The sequence below is a fragment of the Miniopterus natalensis genome, chromosome 12 (genome assembly GCF_054644295.1).
Source record: "Miniopterus natalensis isolate mMinNat1 chromosome 12, mMinNat1.hap1, whole genome shotgun sequence".
NCBI lineage: Eukaryota > Metazoa > Chordata > Mammalia > Chiroptera > Miniopteridae > Miniopterus > Miniopterus natalensis.
This window is the reverse complement of record NC_142092.1, coordinates 29,321,570-29,330,762: the sequence shown is the minus strand read 5'-3', so window position 1 is coordinate 29,330,762 and position 9,193 is coordinate 29,321,570. Positions and strand designations below refer to the sequence as shown.

At 44.0% G+C, this 9,193-nt stretch overlaps 1 protein-coding gene across 1 annotated transcript; it reads left to right on the top strand.

Annotated features, from left to right (window-relative positions):
- The first annotated feature begins 776 nt into the window (after nucleotides 1–776).
- Nucleotides 777–2,284, top strand: TPD52L3 (TPD52 like 3). Its single transcript, XM_016214232.2, has 2 exons — nucleotides 777–810; nucleotides 1,143–2,284. Exons 1-2 carry the CDS (start codon nucleotides 777–779, stop codon nucleotides 2,282–2,284), a joined length of 1,176 nt encoding a protein of 391 aa, XP_016069718.2.
- The last annotated feature ends 6,909 nt before the right edge of the window (nucleotides 2,285–9,193 follow it).

Sequence of the window (9,193 nt, the reverse complement as noted above, 5' to 3'; positions counted from 1 at the left end):
TTGGGAATCCGCAGCTGGGCAATGACCTATGGGATACCTGAGCACCTGCTCTCATAAGATTGAAGTCCTAATTTTTCCACTGTATAAATTAGAAGCACTGAATAGAAATAGGGGGATATGGTGGTTTGACATCCTGATAGACCTTATCCAACTATTTCTACTTTACTGTGCAGACCATCTCCCACACCTGATAACCATGTAATGTAGGCAGAACTGCTTTGAGAAATGTGAGTGAACACTTAGAAAAGAAAGAAAATGCAACTGCAATATTAAAAACCCATGCACTGCCTGGCCGGGCGTGGCTCAGCGTCTGAGCATCCCACCTAGGATCCAGGAGATCCAGGTACGATTCCTGGTCAGGGCACATGCCCGGGTTGCAGGCTGGGTCCCCAGTTGGGGGTGTGCAGGAGGCAGCGGATCAGTGACTCTCTCATCATTGATGTTTCTCTCTCCCTCTCCCTTCCTCTCTCTGAAATCAATAAAGATATATTTAAAAAAAAAAAAAAATCCATGCACTGTCCATCTGCATGTGTCTTAGTCCTCTCCTAAATTTTCGCTGTACAATAGACTTTGCTTATGTATGAAGCTTAAATTTTACACAATTATAGATCTACACCTTCTCCCCACCAAAATAACAGACACGTGTGGCTGCTCAGACTCGCTTTCTGAGTTCTAGCCCAAGCCTCTGACGCTCTCATTCACGCCGTGGGAGCAGCCAGTCACTACTGGACTAAGGTCCTGAGGCAGCCGGCAGGTGGGCTCGGCGGCCCTTGAGCATGGACCGCGGATCCCGCGACCGGGCCTATTCGGGTCAGGGCGCAGGCCCGGGTTGGGGGCTCATCCCCAGCAGGGGGCGTGCGGGAGGCAGCGGATCAGCGACCCTCTCTCACCATTGATGTTTCTCGCTCTTCCTTCCTCTCTCTGAAATCATTAAAACGTATTTTTTAAAAAACGTATTTTTTTAAAAAAGTTCTGAGGCGCCTTCACATCCACCTTATGCGTGGTGCTAGGAGTTTCTTGGGGTCACTTGGGGAACCTGGGAAGGGAAAATAGGTAGGGTAATAAGGCCAGGAGTACCTCCCTGTCCCATTTGCGGGCAGTTTGTATTTTATGTATTGGGCTTTTTCATAAATTTTTGTCAGTACAGAGTTCTACTGGTTTTCAAGGGTTAGCAAATGGCTGCGGTGGTACACAGAAGTCAGGGGAGGCGGGCTCGGTCAGAAGGCCGGAGCCCTCACTTACTGCGGCAGGAGGGCCGGCAACTCCCGTCTCCAACACCCGTCCGGGCGCCGCCCCCTCACAGCCCGCTGTTACGTCCACACACGTTACAAGCGCGACGGCGTCAGGGCTGAGCGGGTTCCTCCGCCGAAGGCCGGGCCGCCACCGCCCTGGCCCCCTCACCCCTCACCCCCCACCCGGAAGCAGACCCGCGGGCGGACCGTCCACTCCGCACTCCGGGGCTTCCATCCGCAGGTGGCGGCGTCGACTCCACCCGGAAGATATGGATCCCTCGGGCCTAGAGCCCCACCCTACCGGGCAGGGGTCTCACCCCGCGGGCCTAGATTTCGACTCTCCCGGCCAAAATTATTTCCCCACTAGCCACGAGTTCAACTCTCTCTACCAAGAGCTGGACTTGGACTCTCTTAACGGAGATCTTGCTTCTCAGCCCATGATAGGCGCCGTGGCAGAGCCCTCTGAGGGCCCCTATGAACCCCATCCGACTGCCGAGCCAGAGGATCTCACGGAGGCCGAGCAAACGGAGCTCAAATCCGAGCTCGCTGAATTGGAAGCTGAAATCGTAGCCCTCCGCCACGCACTGGCCGCCAAAGAAAGACGCTGCCTGGAGCTCAAGAGGAAGCTGGGCCTCAGGGCTTTGGTGGGGCTGAAGCAGAATCTGTCCAGGAGCTGGCACGAAGTTCAGGTCTCCAACGCCTACGTGAAACAAAAGACTTCGGCTGCGCTGTCCACCATGGGCTCTGCCATCTGCAGGAAGCTTGGGGACATGACAAAGTCAGCCACATTCAGATCCTTTGAAGGCCTGGTGGGGACAATCAAGTCCAGAGTTGCAGGTGGCAGAGAGTTTGGCAGTGACTTCCTTCCTTCTTCAGCGGGGTGTGGGGATGATCCACCCCCGGTTTCGAGGAGTAGAGATGATCCACCCCCAATTTCAGGGAGTGAGAATGACCCGGTTCCGGGGAGTGGAGATGATGCGGTTCCGGGGAGTGGAGATGATGCGGTTACGGGAACTGGAAATGACCTGCTTCCCTTTCTGGAGCAGGAATGAGCCCTGTGGTAACCTTGCGTGGCCACCGAACCAGTGCATGAACTCCCTGCCCTCATCACAACTGCAACACTGCCATCAAATCAAGCAGCCTAACTGCAACGGTAAACTTAATTCAGGAAATGGACAGAGTCTGGTTTTGAGAAAAGTAATGTCCATTTTTACACAGATATTTGATGCTGTTGAGATAGAAAATCCAATGTTTTGTACCTGGTTATTTTACACTAAAGTTTGTAGATGAAATGCATTACTATACTAGCCTTCCTGGGGTTGCATTTAAATGGACAAGACAGTGGCTCCAGAGGAGTCTAAGGCCAAAGCCCAAACTCTTTTTTGGAAAACTAGTCTCATCAAAGGGTAAAATAGGTTTCTGTTCAAAACTGGGAAAAGGTATAAAGTAAGCTGTAAGTCTATCCGCTCCCCATTCCTTCCTTCACTAAATCTCAAGGAAACTTGAAAGCGTCAACTGGTTTATAATGTTTATTTTAAAAAGATGATCAAGAAAACATGTTTTTCTCTAAGACCCTCAAAAGGGGGGAAATATTAGTAGATTAATTGTTACATAAAACTTGATTTTTTAAAAGCTCCTAATTAAGCAAAGTAACTTTGGCTTCAGTGTAGGAGATTAACTACTTTGGACTCAAGCGGAAATTGTAACTTTTCTTTGCCTTATGCTTTGTTATCTTTTTATACAGTATAGCAAAATGAGGGTTTTAAAGTTTAACCCTGCGGCAACATGTCTCTGCCACAGCAGCATACCACTTAAAAAGAAGAAAGTAGCTTCTCAGTTCTGCAGCAATTCCTAATTACCAGCGCCAGCTGAGGGGACAGAGGGAAAACAGCATAGCCAAATTCAAGGAAGATAAACCCCTCTCTCAAGCAACATTTAAAACAGAATGCCCATCACCTGTAATGCTGACCATTATGCCTTTGAATGGACATAACTTATATACGTCACTGGTCACCTTGACTCCAGGTCTGTCCTTGTTTATAGCTAACCCCAACTGAAAGGAAACAGAATCTGATCCTCAGGGGATGTCAGGACAGTAGGAAACTGGTTTGCGTTTGTTTGAACTTCCTCATATTTGATTTTTACAGGAGCTGTAATGTTTTTTGTTTTTGTTTTCCTTTTCCATTTTCAAAATGCCAGGACCTGGCAGCTTCTTTCATTCCTCCAAGTCCACACTGCCTGAGGTAGAAGATTGTGTCTTAATGTCTTTCAGCAGGGGAACTAGGACATTTATTTGCATGGGTATATATTGATAATGTCTCACTGCCTAAAGGTAGCCCCTCTAGCCTAAGGAGATGATCCTGTTTTACTGATTCTTGAATGTTCCCCCTATATTCCTTTGGTTTTCCTATAAGCAAAACCAAATACCACTATAAATGCAAAAACACTTCGTAAACTGTAAAGTCACTAATGTATCCCAACCCTCCACAGATTTCTGAAGACAAAGTTTTGCTTAAATAAAAACAAGATGTTCAACTATTTTACATGTTTGTTTTTTAATTTGTTGTGTTTATCAACCAAAGTGGTTTTCTATGTTGAAGAACTGGAGACAAACTTATAGCATGCAGAAAGCCAAAATAGTTCAACAGGCAAAGGCTTTGGCCCCATATTACAGAAATCCTTGTGTTTGAGAAAAATGTTAGATGTCAAGGGCCAAACCCAGAACATATTCTATTTTATTTAATAATTCAAACGAATGTAGTAACAGTTTCTCCCAATAAATCCTCAACTCACTGAGAGCAGTTAAGAACATATCGATTTTTGTTCATCATTGTATTCCCATGCCTGGCTTAGGGTAGATGTTCAGTAAATAACCTGCTGAATTAATGAATCAATATCACATACTTCAGACATCAATCTTTGATCCAAGAGATTATCAACAACATGAACTGGGTGATAAAGTTCCTGAAGCTTTTAAAGCATATATACTTCCCTGTTCAAGACAATTTGAGGCTCTACTCTGTGTCAGGCTCTGAAGGCACAGAAATTAGATATGCATGCTGTCTAGAAACAGATTTTCTAATGGTTACAATTCATTTCAGTAGGTGCTAAAGTAGAGGAAGTCTGTGAAGAAAGTGTTCACCTCTGCCTTGGTAGGTCAGAAAAGAATTCATAGAAACAGAAAATCTTACAGGACTAGTAGGAAATAGCCAGATAGATAAAAGTAGAACATTCCAGACAATAGCCAGAGGAACTACGTCAGGAAGGAATGTAATAGAATGTCATGTTTTAAGTAATATCAATAAGCCATTGTGGCTAGAGAGAAAGGGTAAGTGGTGAGAGGTGAGGAATAAGCGGGGGCAAGATCATAAATAGTCTTATATGCCAAATCAGACATTAGCATTAATCCTGTAGGAAACGGAGGAATCGAAGGTACTTAAATCAAATTTGTGTTTCTGATAGATCACTCTGGTCGCCATAGAAATAGATTCAGATGTATTTAAGAGGCAGAATCTCCAAAACTTAAGAAACAAGTGCATGGGCAAGACGGACGGATAAATCTGTGAGTTGATAACGATGTAGAATTGACAAGACTTGATACTAGCAATGCTGGAGCTGCACGTTCATTTTGAACTTTGGCTCTTTTACTGGATTCCAGCAGACCTGCATCAATAGCCATGGACACCAAATAAATGCCTCCGTGAGCATGTGGACTCTGAATTAAAGGTTTCCTCCAAATCGCCTTTCTTCTACTTGTTAGTATCAAGTCTAATAAAATTTTCTTCAAATTTTTACTCAAAAATCACCCATTTTAGCCACCCTATGTACAATTTTAACCACCATATCCCCATTTTTGACTTTAGCACTATACACCATGGATCATGTTTTGCTATTTCTCTTTCTCAGTGTCTGCCTCTTCAACTAGAAATGTAAACTTCATAGAGGTGGAGGGTTTTTGTCAGTTTTATTCACTATTATATCCCCAGCTTATAATGCAGTGTCTGGCACAAAGTAAGTGTTCAATAAATAAATGACATGAGGGAAAGAAGTCCAGGAACTGACTGGGTCCTCCTCATATCTCATCAAACTCCATAGGACAGGAAGGAGGCAGAGCTGGGCCAGTAAGTGAAACCTGGTTTGTACTTAAAATGAGGTCAGCATGATGACAAATATCAACTTCAACAACAGATCAGAGTAGCCAGAGTCAGAAAGGCAAACTAGGTCCAAACCAAACAGGCATCTGAAGTCACTAAAAACTTAAGGGCATTTAGGCAGCCAACAACTAACTCTGCTGCATACCTGGTTGTTAAACCTTGTGGCTTTTACTTCTGCTTAGTTCACCTGCTCAGATATCTGTCTCCAGAAGGCTTTAAAGCCTCCTCACTCCTATTTTGGCACTCATGTCCTCAGTCAGGCAGGATTGGTGATTTTAGGAATGATACATGAGTCTACTTAGTGCCTTCCAACATGTCCTTCCCTCCCTACAGCTTGAAAGTCCTAGAAAAGGAAATGGTTATAGCACTCCCCCAGGCAGCACCAGGTAGTCCCTCCAGGCTCCCCTGGGAATCTCTTGTTTTGGCCTAGCTCCCCCCCACTGTCTATCTCAGTGCCTGCTACTGGATTTCACCTCTCTCCCTGGATACTTTTGATGTCATCATAGTTGTGGATGCTGTCTCTGGAATTACTTTCAGCATTTACTCAGAAATCTCTGAGCACCTGAACCCAGCACCTGAGGATCCTGCCCCTATAGGAGTTGTTTAGAGCAAAGGAATAGAGAGAAACTGGAACACACCATTTCTCACAGAAATCTCCCCCTGCTCACAGCTTCTCCTCAACACCAGGGGGTGCTACTCACACAGTCACCATACCCTGTTTTGTGCAACACAAACCCCACAGCCTTGCTCTTTACCCCTAAACCCTCACCAGCCACATCTCTTGATGAAGTGTTTATCATTAAAGCCTAAATCTATGATTCCTCCTGAAATATGGGTAAATCTCGCACTAGTTTCTTAAGTAGAAAAAGACCATTAACTAGGATTTTGACCTTAAGCTGTACAATCAACCTGCAATACTGAGAAGGAAGTCAGAGGACTTTTGTTGTTGTTAATTCAGAGTATCTAACAAAGTCCATATATTTGCTTCAGGACCAGGCTACTTGTTCTGATACAAACTGAGAAGAAAGCCTGGCTGGTGTGGCTCAGAGGTTGAGCATCAACCTATAATCCAGGAGATCGTGGTTCAATTCCCAGTCAGGGCACAAGCCCGGGTTTCGAGCTCTATTCCAGTAGAGGGCATGAAGGAGGCAGCCAATCAATGACTTTCATCATTGATGTTTCTCTCTCTCTCCCTCTCCCTTCCTCTCTCTGAAATCAATAAAATCTTTTTTTTTTAAATGGCCTTGTTGCCCGGCCGGGCGTGGCTCAGCAGGTGAGCGTCGACCTAGGATCCAGGCGATCGGGGTTCGATTCCCAGTAGGGCACATGCCCAGGTCGTGGGCTCGATCAATGACTCTCTCATCATGGATGTTTCTGTCTGTCTCTTTCTCCCTTTCCTTTCCTTTCCTCTCTCTGAAATCAATAAAGATATATTTAAAAAAAATTTTTTAAAAATAAAATGGCCTTGTTGCCCTGGCCTTAAAAAAAAATTAAAGAGAGAAATCCTTCTCTGAAGAAAGAGATTGTTTGTGGCAGTGGAAGGATGAAGGAAGAAGATAAAGTATTAGGGTCAGTGGATGAAATGAAAGGAAGTGTACCAGGAGCTGCTCTGCAGCTGAGCAAGAAAGAATTCTCAAATTCTCCTAGACCCCAAACTCTGAAAGCCTCCAGCTCCACACCTCATTACCCTCCTCCCAATCATCTCATAGGGGGATTCCCTGCCCTAACTGACAGAGGCTTACAAGTGGGGATAGTGGAGAAGGAAAGAGTCCCCCACTCCTGGCATCTTTAGTTGTACTCCTGACCACACCTCCCTGTAAAAATACTGTTTATTGAGTGACCAAGTGCAGTAGTTCTGTTGGAACTCTATTTTAGAGCATTATGGGTTAAACATAGCTAATCACCATGCATAAAATGATTTCGGTGGAGAATGCATTCTGATTTCTGCATAACTCACTTCTACAAATGAACCACTAGAATTCTGCCATTCTGATATGGGGACTGCCTGCGCAATTCTCAGAGGAAGACACATTGATGTCTTTCAGGGACTGTTAGGAAAGATGACATGTCCTTTATACTTGAGAGCTTTCTTATATTGCCTTTTGATCATTCTAGAGATAAAGAAACATGTTCCCTTCCTTCTGGCTAGGTCTCAAAGGATTCTGAGGCCACTAACAAAAACATCCATTGATTTCTGTAGAGTAAAAGCAACGGTGTGTGTCTCACTTGCTTAGATATGTAAGAGAACAAGTAAAAGTTGGAAGGAAGTCTAATTTTAGCTTCCTTTTGTCATTTTGATCATGAAAACTACTAAAGCATACCTGATAAAAGTGTGCTTTTTTACCAAAGCTCAGGGATTTTTAAATTTGTCTAAATTCAGATTATTAATCTGTATTTTACCACTTTAGTATATTTGCATATGTGTTTGGGGGGTGGGGGGTGGCGGGTGACGCCTTCTCAGTGAAGCTGAAAGTCTAGTTAACTCTGAAAAGATGCCATTAGTAAGTGAGCTATAGCTCACTGTTTATATGCAAGCTAGCCACCAAATCATATTTACCCTTTTTGGGGCACCCTTAGTAAAACAATGTAATCAACTTCTAATACACAGAAATGTTTCTACATGGCAAGTTTGTGTGTTTTTTCTGAGGGAAAAAAATACTTGATTTGAAAATAGCAAGAGATGAAATAGGCCTTTTCATATGCTGCTTTGGTAATTAACATTTTTACATACAAAAATGTCCTGCAAGTATTTAAAGAGCATTCATAAGTCTGAGGACAGTGACAAAGTCCAGTAAACCCTGACATCATGCATTTGAGCACATGCTATGTGGTAAGTACTTTGCATCTATTATTTTCTATAATCTTCACTAAAGCCCTTTGGGGAAGAAATTAACACTCCTATTTCACAAATGAGGAAATTAAGGCAGAAAGATTAAGGAATTTGCCCAAGTCTTTGCTGCTTGCAAATGGCAGAGTGAACATTTGAATCCAGGTACATCTGACTCAGAGCCAGGCTCTCAGCTATGCTCCTGCCTCCCAAGTGGCAAAAGTCCTGCTGCCACTATTAAACATTAGCCACTATTGCCAAGGATTGCCAAGGGGCATCTTTATAGTGCAAGCATCATGTGCAAAACACTTCCAAAGGTTTTCTCTATAGGAAAGAGGGCACTTGCAAAAGGAAGGTAATCCTGAATATTATTGCCAGTAACAAATCCTTAAAATTAATCTATACTTTTGTACAATAAATGATCTCTAAGCAAGTATCTTTTAGAAGTAGAATATGAATCATACAACCTGCATAAAAACAGGCATAATGTCTTGTAGGGATATAGATGCCCTGTTTGGTGGATCTGGCAAATATAGGGGGACAGGCATGCACACATGCACACTTGCACACACACATACTTGCACCTTGGAGAGTGGCCTTGCTGCCATGCAATAGAGAGAAGCAAGGTGTGTGTGTGCTAGTCCTATCTCTAGCCTTATACAGAAGCTTGTACATGTTGGGAGTCTCAAGCCTGATGACCTGAGCTAGCTCACTGCATAATTCTTTCTTGAGGCTATGGCTAAACTGTGGTGGAAGTCTGGATCACTTCCCCTCATATCCCCCAGGATAGCCCATAAAGCTGTAGAGGTATCAATCCTTCCTCCTGTAAGATGAGCAATGTCTATCAGTTCTTGTGGGTAGGTAGACCTTTGCTGCTCTCCCTTTGGACAAGGCTATTGGGCTTCAGGAGCAGAGCTATAACCCTTCATATTTCCTAAAATTCAGTATGTTAGAAATGCATCACCCATCAGAACCTCCCC

Bases quoted from the DNA above. Each gene is read 5' to 3' on its own strand.
- TPD52L3 (XM_016214232.2), top strand. From the start codon at position 777: ATGGACCGCGGATCCCGCGACCGGGCCTATTCGG. The intron at 811-1,142 runs GTCAGGGCGCAG...AATTTTTGTCAG, and splicing joins CCGCGACCGGGCCTATTCGG to TACAGAGTTCTACTGGTTTT.